Below are 14,269 nucleotides of genomic sequence, written 5' to 3'. Positions count from 1 at the left end.
CATTGGGCACACGGCGTTACACAGAGTTAGTGTTAACAATAATATAATAAAACAATAACAATAAAACAAGGATTCACAGGCACACGGATGATTTTTGAAAATATTAAAGGATTTTAAGTGTTGCCTTATAGTGTGAAAAATACGGATAAAATTATAAAATCATCAGCAAATTAAAATGATAACTGACGACAAGTTAACGTTAGCACTGTATAGAATTAATATGCGGTAATAACATGATAATAACAACCATGACATGTTATTACTATTATTTGTTAACTGACTATAAATGTATGGTTGCTATGACATTTTTACTGTTATTACAAATTAAACATTGTTACTGTTACTATTTTCGCCGGGCGAGGGGGCGGAGCCTGTTTGTTTTCACCGCCATAAATCAATCAGGTTCCTGTGGCGGCGACGCTCAGAAAGGTCACACACACACACACACACACACACACACACACGCACACACACACACCAGTTGTGTAACCGCTTTGTGTGTCGGTTGTTGTGGTCACGTGAGCGCCCCATTTCCTGTGCCGCGAAAGGTCGCAGCGGACGCCGCCGACATTCCAGCCCTGAATGGCCGGAAGGTCGGCGAGCGGCGCTCACACGGGCCGGGCGCTAAAAATAGACGGACGAGAAGGTTCGTGCAGAACGGCGTGGAACGTTCTCGTTCTCCGGCAGGACTCCAAAAACACAGCATCCATTCTCGATGGTCATAAAGGGGCGGTTCATGCGCTGATGTCACTTCCTGTTCGCCGGCTAACGCAACGTTAGCGACGCCTTGAGAGCGTCTGAGATGTTCATTCACTCATTGGAGACATTGGAACCCGGAGAACCCTGAGGAACCCGGAGAACATGGAGACTCCACACAGAAAGGCCTGCCGGAATCCGACCGAAGCTTCTTGCTTCACAACGGAAGCGCTAACCACCGCTAACCACCGCTAACCACCGCTAACCACCTAATTTGAGGTATCTGAAAGGACGTGAGGTCCTACAAGCCCGGCAGGAGGCCGCATGGACCTCCTTCCTGTGGAGCCCGACGGCGTTCCTTCTCCTCGGCTCCAGAGAACATTCTCAGACGCCCCAAATGATGGGGTGGAGACTTCGGAGACCACATCACTGGGACGCGCCGCTAGCTTGCGCCGCGAGAGACGCGAGGGGCCGGACCTCCTGAGGAGGAGCCTCCCTCCCACCCAGCAGGACCACCAGATCTGCTGCTCTGGACATCAACGTACCTCTGGAGAACGCTCTGGTGACATCACCAGGAGGTGGAGGGCGGAGCTGACAGCCGATTGGTCCTTGGATGTTATATCTGGAGCCCGAAAGCCGCCTCGTCATGCGAACCAGCCTGCTAAGCTAACAGGGCTACACGATTACGCTAACAGTGCTACACAGCTAAGCTAGCTGCGCGAGCTGTTTCAGGGACCTTCAAATTGCTTTCTCGTTAGACGCTAACATGTTGCAAACGTCTTGATGCTAACGCTAGCAACCGTCCCCCTGACGGACACCTTACGGAAGCCCAGAGACGTCGGAAGTGTCTCGGTTTTCCTGGATCGAACGTTAGCATCCGCCCGGCGGCCGAGAGCTGATCGGATCAATAATCACCTCATTGATTTCAGAGGACGGGTTAAACCATTCCCTCTGGCGGGGGGGTTCTTAACCCTCTCCCTGGAGTTCTGTCAAATTTAAAAAAAATGGCGTCCGTTTCCATAACGCCGCCACCATTTTCCTTTTTTCCACCAGATCAGCTGCAGCGGGAGCGCACACACACACACACACACACACACACACACACACACACACACACACACACACACATAAAGCTGGGTTTGAACTCAACAGGCCGCTGTGATTCACCCGATCCCCGAGAACTAAACTCAAACTGTCATGGCCGATCTGTGTCGCCGTGGAAACCAAACCCCCCGCCCCTCCCCCACCCGTTGTAATGAAACGTTAGCGGTAGCCGCCGCCCTGCGTCGTCGCCACCGAACGCAAATTAAAATAACTCCCAGAGAATCCGCCCCCCCCCCCAACAAACTGGTGAATTATTTCCTCTGCCGTCGCCACGGCGACACCAGCGCTCCTCTACGCCTCCAGAGGCGTCGCGCCGGCGGGAAAACAACCAATCAGATTCCCGGGACGAAACTACGAAAGCTAGCTCGGGGGGGCGGAGCCAAGCAGAGCTGTCAATCATCCCAACCGTCACCCTCTCATTCACACCTTCAACGGGACCGATGGGGGGGGGGGGCACGGGGAACCCAGGAGAACGTGGAGAACCCAAGGAGAACCTAGAACCGAAAATCTGTGGAGAACCAAGAAACTGTGGAGACTCGAGAACCTGGAGAACCAGGAATCTGCGGAGAACCGTAAACTGGAAAAGCGCCGCACCGCCATCTTGGTTCTGGTTTTAAACCAGCCAGGCGGTCGTCCAATAGCGGGAGAGGATGAGGAAAGGGGGCGGGGCCTGCAGGGTTCTCCAGGCCGCGGTTCCACCAGTACCTCCCTCCCCCCTGGATGTTCTAGATGATCTTCGGTCCGATCAGACGCCCCCCTTCACTTCCTGTCTGCCGACCCGCCGCCATATTTGTAGTCCCGCCCGCACCGGCGGCATCGCGAGCCCCTCGTCCAATCAGGAGCCTCGGTTCTGCGCCCCGTCCGACGGGTTCTCTTAGAACATGGGGTGAGAACCCACCGCCCCTACAGGCCGGGACCGGTACTGCACCCAGAGCAACACCCCTTGGTTTTTGACACTTCCGGATTGGCGCATGACGTCACCTTCTCACGTGGTCACACCAGCACGTGTTCTGACGTCACCAGCCAAGCAGGGGGGGGCTCCCCACCCACCCACCCACACACACACACACACACACACAAAAGCGGGGTGGACCGGCACTTTAACCCTTTCCTCGCCACGCATGCGCGGTGGTGACGCCGCTGCGCCCCCCCCGGCCAAAACACGAGCACGCGCAAATGCGCAGTGAAACACCGCCCACGCCAATGGCGCACAAGTGTGTGTGTGTGTGTGATCGATAATAATGGGTGGGGGGGGTGATCGGATAATAGCGTTGAGAGGAAACGTGCACGACTGGGTGTGTGTGCGTGTGTGTGTGTGTGTGTGCGGGGAGGGAGGGGTGTAAAACACGCGCACACGCACGGAGACCGACCTTGTAGACCTGCCCGTAGGTGCCGTTCCCCACCACCTCCACCAGCTCGAAGATCCCCGCCGGGTCCTGCGTGGAAACACACACACACACCAATCAATCAATCGATCGATCGATCGATCAGAGCCGGGTTGATCGGACAAAGAAGCGGGAGGGTTGGCGTGCGGGACACGGCGGGACACTCACCCGCAGCGCGGCCAGGTCGATGTCCACCAGGCTCTTGGCCGGAGACTCGTTCGCCATTTTATTTTCCGTGGGAAAACAAAAAAAAACAAAAAACACACACAAAAAAAAAAAGAAATGCGGATTAATCGGAATAACGGGGTGGAGAGGAAGAGGAGGAAGAGGAGGAGGAAGAGGGAGGGGGTCGCTAATCTCCCTCAGGCGGATGTGCGTCTCATCGCCGTCGGATTATAATCCCGCCGGTGCAGAAGCTCCGCAGCTACATGCCGACACCGAGGCTCTGGACAGACCGCGGCCGCCGCACAGCGCTCTCTCTCCGGCTGCGTCCACAGCTCTGCCCGCCCCTTCCTCCCTCCCTCTCCCTCTCCCTCTCTCTCTCTCTCTTCCACTCCCTCTCTTTCTCGACCGATGTGGAACATCTGAGACCGATTCTGACCCAGATCTCACACAGATTAGTGTGTGTTCGTTAGTTCTATCTCTCTCACACACACACACACACACACAAACGTATACATACATATATATATACACATACACGATCCAGGTGAGATTATCAACCGTTTTTTTTTTCCTGTTTGAATTTTAATTTTAAATCTTAATCTCCCTCAGTGTTTGCATCTGAAATAAACCATGTTCTCCTCCAACATGAAGATGTTGCAGAAGCTCAGAGTGTGTGTTTGTTGTTTCTTCTAATGACCTGCTTTCCAGAGAGAAATTGAGAAATGGCGCCCCCTTGTGGCGGACTGTGGTATTGCAGACACACCTGCTGGATCGAGTTATGGATTGATACATTTCAAACCTGATGAATGATCGATACCTTCAGTTTGTCTGCTCATGCAGGTGAGGAGGGTCCGTCTGCTCGGGAGGAGCAGACCCCGGAGGAACCACGTCTCTGGGCTGGTCTGGGAACATCTCAAGGTTCTCCCACCAGACCAGGATGGTTCTGTAGAAACGCCTCTTCGTTTGTTATTTTACTTTTTTTAAAATCGACATTTAAGATGGATTAAATCTGGTGATTTTGTCTAAAATGAAAAAAAAAAAAAAATCACCCATCATGTGCACCCCTAAGATGGAAGTAGGGCAAAGCCTATCCCTGCTGTGATTGGCTGAGAGGCGGGGCTGGACCAATCACAGGGCCTCATACAGGGACGTGAAACAAACATTCACCCTCTCACGAGTCCCTCAGCCGGTGACCCCCGACTGACCCCGAACCCAGAGAACCAGGAAACTGGCACACTAGCGCCCCCGTGTGGCCGCGGCGTGTAAACACAGGCTGCGGCGTGTTCATCACCTGGAAACCTGTGGAAACATCTAGAAAACAAAAGTCTGGACCTGGATGGAGCGCCTCAGCAGCAGGCGGGGGATTTTCTGAAGGAAGCCAAGGCCTGGTGGCTTTTTTTTTTCCTCTTTATTTGCAATAAAAAATAGGTAAAAGATCTCCCTTTACAAATATAGCAGGGAAATGCAGCATGTCGTTAGGCCCCGCCCCCTTTTTTTCCCACCGGCGGGGGGGCGCGGACGCCTGGAAGGACAGAGCTGGACAGACGGTACATTTACACGGACGCCCTCACACGCCGCGGCTGTTAGCTTAGCATCATCGGATCGAGTTCTCGCGGGAAGGAACCGCGTGATGGGCGTTAGCGTCAGAGCTAACAGGCTAGCTACTTTCCGAAACCCGCTCGGCTGGTCGGAAGGGAACGGATCCAAAAAAAAAAAAAGAAAAAAAAGAAAAAGAAAAACAGCATTTTGATGCAAAATGTGAAATTGTCTTTTTAGTTTCTTTTAGTTTTCTGGTTCCGCTTCAACGCCGGGGGTTCTGGATGCGTTCGGCCCTGCGAGGACAAACATTCGACGGTTGTTTTAAGGAAAACAAAAACAACGGCTAGCGGCGGCCATGTAAACGTACAGACAGACGGACAGACAGGCACAGACGCGTCCTCCTCCTGCCAAACCATGAAAAGGCCTCCGTGTTACATGAATATTCCTACAAACCCACTGGGATCTCGTCGCGGACGATCCGCTTTTTGTTTTTAGCGCCACGACAAAGAGTCACTGCTAAGCTAGGCGGCGCCGTCACGCCTCTCCCGTCTCGTTCGCCCCTACGAGGCAGATATGTGCCGCTGCTTCTTCTTCTTGACGGCTCTGGAGGGCTGGAGGTGGACCTCAGGTGGACCTCAGGTGGACCTCAGGTGGACCCCAGGAGAACATCTCCCCGTCCTGAGGCGTCCACCACGCCGCTCGCTGTGCAAAGGAGGCGCGGCGCCCGCCGTACATTCACCTGTGAGAGGCGCCATCTTGCCCACAGTCGGGGTTGGGTCTATGTACAGGTAGGTTTGGGGGCGGGGCCAGAGGGAAAGGGGCGGGGCTACTGCTTACTCCACGTCGAGTGGAGTGATGTTTTAGGGGGCAGAATCAGAACCATTGGTGGATGATTTGAGGTCCCGCGCTTCTTCGGGATGTTCTCAGAAGGACCAGTTCTGGCGAACCAGAGTCGACGGAGGTTTTTCGAGCCGCACAGAAGCCGAAGGGGATCCGCCGCCGCCGCCGCCGTCTCCACGGGCTCCATCACCGCGGCCTCTTGCGGGTGACGAAGATCAGGACCCTGCGGATGGCGATGAGGCGGTCCTTCAGGGAGGTCATGGCCAGGATGGTGAGCTGGGCTCGGTTCTCCAGCGGGAGGACCGCCAGGAGCCACCAGCACCAGGCCGGCCCGCCGGGGTTGGCCTGCGGGCGGAGGAGGGCGGGGTTAACGGAGACCGGACGGAGGCGGGAGAAGGTCCACGGAGAAGGTCCACGGAGGAGCCTACCTGGGGGTCCGGGTCCTTGCCGGGCAGGTGCCCGAAGTGGCTGAGGATCTGGCTCTTCATGTTGTCCTTCAGGGAGGTGAACCAGTTGTTGGCCTGCTCGTACACCGAGTCGTGCAGCTTCAGGAGCTCCGTCAGCTCCTCCCCTTCCACCTGAGAGAAGAACGTCACCAGGTCACCGCCAGAGGTGGAGGAAGGAGAAGCCGTCCGGCCGGCGGACGCCTACCTTCTTGTCCTCCAGGTACTCGATCTTGGCCGTGTGGTAGCCGTCCCTCTGGCTGTGGCTGAGGACCTTGAACCGCGACACGCCCACCGTCTCCACCACCGAGCGTCCGTCCGGGAAGAACTTCACGTCCTGCACCTGCGGGAGAAGATGCGTCGTCAGACCAGAAGGAGAAGGTGGCGGAGAAGCTTCCGGAGGGCGGCGGGGCGGCCGCACCTGCAGCATGCAGCCGTAGTCGGCGAAGCCCTTGAGCTCGTCGGCGATGCACATCCCGAACTGCTTGGTTCCCGTCTCCATGGAGCGGCGGATCATCAGGCGGTAGCGCGGCTCGAAGACGTGCAGCGGGCAGGGGATGGTGGGGAACGCCATGGTGCACACGAAGATGGGCACTTCCTGGTTCAGGCTGCGGGCGGCGGCGGGGGGGGGGAGGAGGCGGGGTTACGTCGTGGTCGGTTACCGCGGCGACACGGCGCGGCGACGCCGGGGACTCACTTGGACAGCTCCTTCATCTCCTCCTCGTGGATCTTCTTCCTCTCGGCCAGCTCGTCGCCGAGGTAACGCTGCAGCACCTCCTCCATCAGCGGCGTCTTGTTGTAGCCGCGGGTGGCTAAATACTGGGGACGCACGGAAAGAAAAACAATATGGCGGAGGGTGGCGGCGGAGGGGGCGGAGCCTCCGGTGATCGACGGGCGTGCTTCCCACCTCGGACAGGTTCTCCTTGCAGAGCGGGCAGTTGGGGTTGTGGTCCAGGCAGCGCTCCAGACACTTCAGGCAGAAGGTGTGTCCACACGGGGTCGCCACCGGCTCGTAGAACAGCCTACGACACACACACACACACAGTTAGAAGCTGACCTGTGTGTGTGTGTGTGAGTGTGTGTGTGTGAGTGTGTGTTCACCTCATGCACAGCGAGCACTCCATGTCTCCGCTGTCCAGAAGCTCCGAGGGGACGTTCCTGGCCGTGCACGCCGGGGCGCCGCCGCTCTCGCCTGGGATAAACCACAAAGAACGCGGTCGCATGATCGGGCCGCTCTGATTGGATGAGGAGGAGGAGGAGGGGGCGGGGTTTGCGTACCGGGCTTGAGCAGTTTGGAGGGGGGGGTGAACGGCGCCAAGGGTCCGTCTCCGCTCTGCTTTCTCTTCAGGCCACCAGGGGGCGCCGGCAGCGCCGCCAGGACGTGGGCCAGACTCTTGGCCCCGCCCTCTGCTGGCCCGGCCTCCGATTGGCCGGGGGTCGCCGGGGACAACGGGCCGCTCTTAGCAACGCAGAGGTCGGACTCCTGGGGGGCACAAAGGTGAGGGGTCAGTGAGAGTAGTTTCAGACTGTAGTGTTCTGGTTCTGGAGGTCCAAGGACCAGGAGGTATCAGGTCCAGGCAGGAGGAAGTAGCAGGAAAAAAACAGCAAGTACTGGGTTCAGTTATCAGGAAGTGCCCGGTTCAAATTTAGGGATGCATCAGCTTCAGATGCCAGGAAGGAAAAGAGCTTTCAGGAGGTACCAGGTCCAAGTAAAAGGAAGTACCTGAGTCCAAAAGCAAGGTGGTACCCGAGCACAAGAACCAGGAGGTACCCGAGTACAAGAACCAGGAGGTACCCGAGTACAAGAACCAGGAGGTACCCGGGTACAAGAACCAGGAGGTACCTGGGTACAAGAACCAGGAGGTACCGGGTACAAGAACCAGGAGGTGCCCGGGAACAAGAACCAGGAGGTACTCGGGAACAAGAACCAGGAGGTACCAAGGGCTGAGTATGAGGAAGTACAAGGAAGCAGTAGGTCCAAGTACCAGGAAGCCTCAGCAAGTAACAGGTTCAGTTACCAAGTACAATGAAGTATCAGGTCAAAGTACCAGGATGTAACAGGTCCCAGTTCAGGAGGCATCAGGTCCAGGTACAAGAGAGTCACCAGGTCCTAATTCAAGGATGTATTGGGTCAAGGTACCAGGAAGTACCCAGATCCAAGAAGCAAGAAGTATCAGGTCAAAGTACCAGATTCAAGTACCAAATCTACCAGATCCATGTACAAGTAAGTACCGGAGGACAAATACTTGGAAGCAGCAGATTCAAGAACCTACAAGTATCAGGTCCAATCACCAGGAGGAACCAGGTTGTAAGATCACAAAAGGCGGGCAGACAAACAAGATTAATTGTAAACAGTTGAAAACATATATGTATGTTTACACACATGTCATACTAGTACTGCAGTACTGGACATACTGCAGTACCAGCAGAGAACCACCAGAGGACAGTGGACCTCCACACATCTCACCGGCCACGTCTGCAGATGCTGGACTGGTTGGTCCAAAGGTGGCAGCAGATAGAAAACCAGCCCCATGCCAGAAGAAGAAGCTCCTCAGTGAAGGCTTGTGTGCAGGATGGTTAACGTTCTACACCGTGTGTGTGTGTGTGTGTGTGTGTGTGTGTGTGTGTGCTGACCTGTGTGGAGGGTCCGGGCCTCAGGCTGAGGGGTCTGAGGGACCTGAGCAGGGCTGGAGGCTTGAGGAGGCGGGTGGCGGCGCTTCCGTTCGGCAGGTGCAGCGGCAGGTCCTCGTTCTCGAAGACGGAGGAGAAGACTTCTCCCAGGACCTGGAGGACGGAGGAGAGGCGTCGGTTCCGCGGCGAGAACCTCCATAAACCCCACCCTCTCCACACCAGAACTTCTGGCTCACCTTCTGCGCCTCCAGCTTGACTTTGGTCCAGTTGGGTCTGAGGGCCACGCACAGGAAGTACTCCTGCAGGGCCTCGTCCGGACGCCCCGCCTCCCGCAGCACCGACGCCCTCAGGTGGTGAGCCTGGAACACGACGAGAACATCAGAACATCTGCCTCCTCCCGTGGTCCAGGGTTCTTCAGCCGGCGGTCTCACCTGAGGCCAGAGGGGCTTCATGCCGCACAGGCTGCTGGCGTCCTGCAGGGCCTGGGCCAGGTTCCTCGAGGCCACGTGGAGCTCCGCCCGCTGGGACAGCAACCGGCCCGAGGAGGGAGCTGCCAGAAGAAGGTGGACAGGACCAAAGGTCAGACGGAGCTCCAACACCTGGAGGTTCCTCATGGAAGCCCGGCTCTGAGGCGACGCGTCAAAACTGCGAGAACTTCAAGTGGCGGAGAACATCGACCTGATACAACTCATGGATCTTCTTCTCGCCCCGAGGCTCGGTGAGAAGAAGAACTTCGAGTGTGTTTAGAACCTCAGAACCTTCTAGAAGAACCTTCATCATGTGACTCCAACATTCTGCCACTTCCACCTGCTTCTCCTTCAATGTGGAAGCTCTTCCAGCAGCTCCAGTGGATCTTCACATGACTTCCTTCAGTGGTGGAGAACATCTAGACCGGATCGATCATCGGATCCACAGCTCGTGGATCTTCTTCTCTCCCTGTGGCTTGGAGGTGGAGAACATCTACGCTGGTTCTGGTTCCATCAGAGCAACCGGGGTAAACGCTGCATCGACAACCTAACAAAACCATTTGCGGAGAAGATCCGGACCTCCTCCTCCTCCACATTCATCATCTCCATCCACCCGCCGCCGCAGCAGCAGAAGAACCTAACCGGTCGGACGCCAGCCGGGCCGGCGAGCAGACGGCGCCCCGCGGCGTTTGTCGGGAAACACTGGCTGGCGGCGAGGAAGAGCTCGCAGACGGAGGATGAGTCAGTGTTGATCCACCAGGATAAACACCAGAGGGTGACGGCGGGAGGAGAACATCTCCCAGGGGTGGACCTCCATGAGGAGCTTCATTTCAACCCAAAAAAAAAAAAAAGAGGCTATTTCGGGAAACGGGAAATGAGCCGTTAAATGCGTCCGGCGCCGAGATGGGGGTCACGCTCCTCTTCCTCACGGGAGCCCCGACCGGAGAAGATAGGAGTCGTTATCACGACCTGAATGTTACCCAACATGGAAAACCAGCCGGCTTATGAAACACCAGTGTGTGTGTGTGTGTGTGTGTGTGTGTGTGTGTGTGTGTGTGTGTGTGTGTTGTTACACAAAAAGTTTATGGAACAACTGAATGCAGCTGGGAGGAGGAGACCTTCGGAGATGAAAAGTGTGTGCCGGTCGTAAAAAAGCAGAAGACGTGTGTGTGTGTGTGTGTGTGTGTGTGTGTGTGTGTGTGTTTGGTAACAGCTGACTGTGCGTCATCGTCATATAACACCTGACCTCTGTGGAGCCTAAAAGTGGTGACAGCGCCCCCTAGTGGTGACACTGTGAACTGCATGCAGAAAGTAGGTCATCTGAGTGAAAACAGTATTGAGTGAAAAAAAAGTTTGTTTGTGTGTGTGTGTGTGTGTGTGTGTGTGTGTGTGTGTGTGGAGAGCGGGGGGGGGGGGGGGGGGGGGGGCACGTGGACTCACCTAAATCCACCGCCGAGTTGTACTTTTCCAGGGCCTCCTGGAGGTTCTGGTTCTTCCACAACACCTCCCCTTCCACCCAGAACCTCCGCGCTTTGCTCTCGGTGGAGAAGAGCTTGTCCAGCAGGCCGCTGAGGACCACGTCCAGCCGGTTGTCCTTCCTGCTCAGCTTCTGCTTGCAGTGGACGCAGTCCTTCACCGCCAGGTCCTCCACGCAGCGCTTGCAGAAGGTGTGTCCGCACTCCACGGTGGTGGGTTCGTGAAGAAGACACTTGCAGAGGCGGCACGAAAACAGATCCAGGGCGTCGTCGTCCCCGCAGTCCCCGTCGCTCTCGCCTCCGTCCTCCCCGCCGCTCCTCGGCGGGCCGGAGATCCCCAGCTCCCTCTCCCTCAGGGTCCGGGCGATGGTCTCCACCAGGAGGGGCAGCTCCTCGGGGCGCAGCTTCCCCAGGCTGGCCGCCGCGCAGAAGGAGTCCAGCGCCTCCGAGATGCGCCCGGCCCGCACCAGGGAGTCGGCCTTCCTCAGACACAGTCCCCGGTCCGGCTGCTGCAGGTCGGCCAGCTGGGAGCTGTAGATCTCCACGGCCAGGTCGAAGTCCCCGGCCCGGTTGGCCTCCTCCGCCACCTCCAGCATCTCGGGGCAGATGCCCGGCGCCGAGGGGTTGGACAGCGGGTGGGCGGCGAGCTGGACCTGCTGGGGTCGAACTCCGGTCTCCATCTTCTCCTTAGAGATGTGTTGTTTTGAGTTATCGTGTCTTTTTTCAAATACAAGCGGGAACTGGTTCACAGACACCCCGGAACAGGAGCGCCTTCCTCCCCACGCAGATCACGGGTCGCGCCGCCGGGCAGAGGGGCGGACATCCCGGGTCTCACGCCCGGGGAAAGGCGGCCTCTCTCGGGGTTGACCCACCGGGCTGGGTGCCTGGGAGTTCCCTTGTTTCTCACCGCCCTCACGTCCAGGAGGGGGGCGGCTCGTCGCGTCACACGGCGGGGAAAACAAACATCCCACGGGGTTTGTTTACCACGACGGTCCCGGTGAACGAATCGAGCGACCCTCCTCCGCGGCGAGCCCGATAGAGCCGGTCGGAAAACCCCGGCGGGTTTAGCCTGTAAGGAGCTTAAAACAAACGTCAAGACACCATACTAACTCCCCGGAACACAACTTTCAAGGTGGTGGGAGGAAACGCGGCGGAATCATGGCCCAGAATTCGCCCAGTTTCGTCCGGTACCGGGCGAACCGTCTCCCCCCCGGCGGCTCGCAGCTGATCGCTTCTTGTATTTATGTAAGACGTCGGCTAAGCTAACGCTAAGCTAAGCTAACACCGACTGCCCCCTTCGCTTCGCCGCACTCCAAACTCCTGTCCTCGGACGTGGGAACTCGAAATAAGTACCCCGCGGCGGATCTTACTAGCAGGTCTTCGTGAAAGGAGAATTAAAGAAAAAAAATACAACCGAAGAGATGGTTTCAAAACAAAAACAAAGTCCCCGGAATCGCAAGGGAAGATGACGGTTGTCGTCCTGGTCGCCGGCCAGTTAGCTCCAGCGGCTAACGAGCAGCCGCGACCCGATCTCTCTACAGCGAGCCGAGCCGTCACGTGATGCGCGACGGTGCGCTCCCATTGGCTGAGCGCTCGGCTCCCTTATATAACGCCATTCTGTTGTATAACCTCCGAAAGGGCGGCGAATGGCGGCGGCCCCAAGCCGGCCTCCTGCGCCTCCAGCCCGGCGTGCCGCGGCGCCGAACCCCGGGGGGTCCGCGTTCCTCCCGGAGGTCCGCTGTGGAGATGTTCAAAGATCCGGTGGAATCAACCGGATCACTCGAACCGGGAAGGGGAAGGGGGCGGCAGATCCATGTGGATCGATCCGGGGTTTATGTAATACTTTATATAAGCGGCATTAGGCTTCCGGTGTCAACGCTTCTTAGGATGAACGCGCATAAGTGGAGTTGTGGATCTTTGTTTTTGAAGGTTCTCACCAACTTTATCGGTGGTTGGGATGCAAACCAGAACGCCGTGACCCACTTTGGGAAACCTGGAATCTGCATGACCTGTTTTGCGGCGCTGGATCCCGACAGAGGAAATGGAGAGCAGATTCCAGCGGCCCGAGGGCCCACGTGCACGTCACCATGCGCACGCCATTCATTCGTTCGTCCGTTCGGCAACGAGGGCGACAGGTGGGGTTCACTCTGGATCCGTGGCGTGGACCGTTCACCCTCTCATTCACACATCTGGACAAGTTATGGTCTCCGATGAACCCCAACAAAAACATGGAGACCCCATCGTGGAGGGCCTCCTGTGGGAATCCAACCAAGAACCCTCTTGCCGTGGGGCGGAGGAGGCGCTAACCGCTGCTAACCGGCGCGCCAAAAGCAATCACGCTGTGATTTGACTGTTTTGTTTTGTTTTTCGGAAGCGGCAGCAACACGCCTGTGGTTTAATGAGCTGCTGAATAATTCACTCACATTAAAACAAAGTGTCTGCACTCGAATGAAAAAAAAATAAAAGCAGCTGGATGTTTTTCCGATCAATAATTTACCGATGACGTAATCATGTTTGCAGGAAGCCTTGCAAAACTATGATTGTCACCGTCAAACAGCCGTGCGGTTCGTTTGTGACTACACAATTGAACACACACACACGTGTCAGGGCTCCTCGTGTTGGGATAACAGGTTGACTGCGTGGATGCTAATGCTTATGCTAATGCATTCATTCATTCAATCATTCATTCATTTTCTACTCCTGTTATCCGCTGCCTGTGCCTGCTGTGATTGGACGAGAGGCCGGACTGGTCACACATTGCGACAAACAAGCATTCACCCTCTCATTCACACATGATATAGGGACATAAAGCTATTCATTCATACATTCATACATCACAAAGGGAAATAAAAGCATTCACCCTCTCATTTACATGTCATATAAATACATTCAACCATTCACTCATTCATTCATATGTAGACGTTCACCCTCTCATTCAGACGTCTTATAGGGGCACACAGCTATTACCCATTCACTTGTCCATTCTCCTCTTCAAACACCCTCTCATTCACATGTCATGGGGACATGCAGCGATTCATTCATTCATTCATTCATTCTTATTCATTCATGTTATAAGAGGATACAATCATTCAGCCTGTCATTCACACATCATTTAAGGCGAACGACCATTCACTCAGTCATTCACCCTTTCATTCACACGTCACATGAAGCTATTCACTCGTTCATTCAAAGGAAAATTCACCCTCTCATTTATACATCATTTTGAGACATTCATCCTCTCATTCACACTTCAAAAACACAACCATTCACTCGTTCATTCGTACATCACATGGAGACAGTCACCCTCTAACCACCGTGACCCACCACTAACATCGCTAACCACCATGTCCCCAGACCTGCATCCCCCACTAACCACCGCTAAGCAACACTTACTATTGCTAACCACTGGTAACCATTGCTAACCAGAGTGAACCACCACTAATCACCGCAAAACAACACTTACCACTGCTAACTACGTGACCCAACGCTAACCACCGCTAAGCAACACTTACCATTGCTAACCA

General features: G+C 55.8%; 2 protein-coding genes across 7 annotated transcripts in view; both read right to left on the bottom strand.

The window, feature by feature from the left end:
* Positions 1–3,668, bottom strand: part of LOC147233099 (mitogen-activated protein kinase kinase kinase kinase 4-like) — a 46,108-nt gene extending 42,440 nt beyond the window's left edge. For all 5 annotated transcript variants that reach the window (XM_086147622.1, XM_086147623.1, XM_086147624.1 and 2 more), the window contains exons 1-2: positions 3,354–3,668; positions 3,171–3,236 (exon numbers count right to left, since the gene is read on the bottom strand). In XM_086147622.1, the coding sequence (XP_086003748.1) occupies positions 3,171–3,236; positions 3,354–3,410 (123 nt within the window). In that variant the 5' untranslated portion in view covers positions 3,411–3,668. The remainder of the gene's footprint in view (positions 1–3,170; positions 3,237–3,353) is intronic.
* A 1,071-nt stretch (positions 3,669–4,739) lies between these two features.
* lonrf2 (LON peptidase N-terminal domain and ring finger 2) lies at positions 4,740–12,255 on the bottom strand. 2 transcript variants are annotated; one of them, XR_015106244.1, is made up of 13 exons: positions 10,711–12,255; positions 9,235–9,353; positions 9,040–9,162; positions 8,807–8,956; positions 7,451–7,655; positions 7,274–7,364; positions 7,080–7,194; positions 6,870–6,991; positions 6,594–6,780; positions 6,381–6,515; positions 6,158–6,307; positions 5,257–6,074; positions 4,740–5,182 (listed from the first exon to the last, which is right to left on the bottom strand). XR_015106244.1 is itself a non-coding variant. In XM_086147588.1 (12 exons), the coding sequence occupies exons 1-12, from the start codon at positions 11,423–11,425 to the stop codon at positions 5,916–5,918; spliced, it is 2,271 nt and encodes a 756-aa protein (XP_086003714.1). In that variant the 5' UTR covers positions 11,426–12,255; the 3' UTR covers positions 4,740–5,915. The 2 variants fall into 2 exon arrangements, 1 of the variants encoding a protein (XP_086003714.1); XM_086147588.1 differs by having other exon boundaries at positions 4,740–6,074.
* Between the last annotated feature and the right edge of the window lie 2,014 nt (positions 12,256–14,269).

This window comes from Fistularia commersonii, chromosome 6 (assembly GCF_037954325.1).
Source record: "Fistularia commersonii isolate RoL2024-O1a breed Wild chromosome 6, RoL_Fcom_v1.0, whole genome shotgun sequence".
In the NCBI taxonomy this organism is placed as follows: Eukaryota; Metazoa; Chordata; class Actinopteri; order Syngnathiformes; family Fistulariidae; genus Fistularia; species Fistularia commersonii.
This window is presented reverse-complemented; position numbering and strand designations above follow the sequence as displayed.

Bases quoted from the DNA above. Each gene is read 5' to 3' on its own strand.
- lonrf2 (XM_086147588.1), bottom strand. From the start codon at position 11,425: ATGGAGACCGGAGTTCGACCCCAGCAGGTCCAGCTCGCCGCCCACCCG. The intron at 9,163-9,234 runs GTGAGACCGCCG...GTCGTGTTCCAG, and splicing joins TGAAGCCCCTCTGGCCTCAG to GCTCACCACCTGAGGGCGTC. The intron at 7,656-8,806 runs GTCAGCACACAC...TGTGCCCCCCAG, and splicing joins GGCCCGGACCCTCCACACAG to GAGTCCGACCTCTGCGTTGC.